The sequence below is a fragment of the Cystoisospora suis genome, assembly GCF_002600585.1.
Source record: "Cystoisospora suis strain Wien I chromosome Unknown contig_692, whole genome shotgun sequence".
Taxonomy (NCBI): domain Eukaryota; phylum Apicomplexa; class Conoidasida; order Eucoccidiorida; family Sarcocystidae; genus Cystoisospora; species Cystoisospora suis.
In genome coordinates this window covers 16,155-16,751 of record NW_027153493.1, presented here as the reverse complement: position 1 = coordinate 16,751, position 597 = coordinate 16,155, and the positions used below count along the sequence as shown (strand labels likewise).

The 597-nt window shown below is 47.7% G+C and overlaps 1 protein-coding gene across 1 annotated transcript in view; it reads left to right on the top strand.

Moving 5' to 3' along the window:
- Window positions 1–597, top strand: part of CSUI_001732 (aaa family protein) — a 21,704-nt gene that overhangs the window by 12,289 nt on the left and 8,818 nt on the right. Inside the window, exon 12 of the mRNA XM_068061937.1 lies at window positions 261–351. Coding sequence (XP_067926085.1) covers window positions 261–351 — 91 coding nt within the window. The remainder of the gene's footprint in view (window positions 1–260; window positions 352–597) is intronic.

Below are 597 nucleotides of genomic sequence, written 5' to 3'. Positions count from 1 at the left end.
TCGAGCAACGGAGCCGAAGTGCTTGCTCATTCTCATGAGTTGGTGTATGTACACTTCGCGTGATCTTCACGTTCTAGCACTTCTCTTCTCGTGTAACTTCACTATCTCTTTCTTGCACGCGCGTACACCTCCGTGTCTGTTTGATGATACCTACTTCTCCTCTTCGCCCCTACATAAGGTAGGCTTCAGAATCTCGCTTAAGTGCCTGCTGCCTTCTTTTGACTGTTCGTTTCTGTCTCATCTGTTGCAAAACTTCACAGCAAGTCATCGGCCAAGACGAAGCTGTAGAAGCAGTCGCGAATGCAATTATCCGATCAAGAGCGGGGCTCTCTTCTAAGAACGCTCCTATTGGTGCTTTCCTCTTCCTTGGCTCGACAGGCAANNTTCCGTTCTTGCCCTGGGTAGTGATGAGTGTGTATTCTCCTTCTCTTTACCTAGTAGTAGACATCACCCAAGACATGCAGGGATTGAATGATGTGAGCCTCTCTGGAAATACGGAGGGAGTAGGGAGGTGACCAGTAAACCTCACTAGGCTGTAGTTGATTGATTGACTTCAAAGGCACGACTCTCGATCTAATTCATCCCTGTAAACTCTCT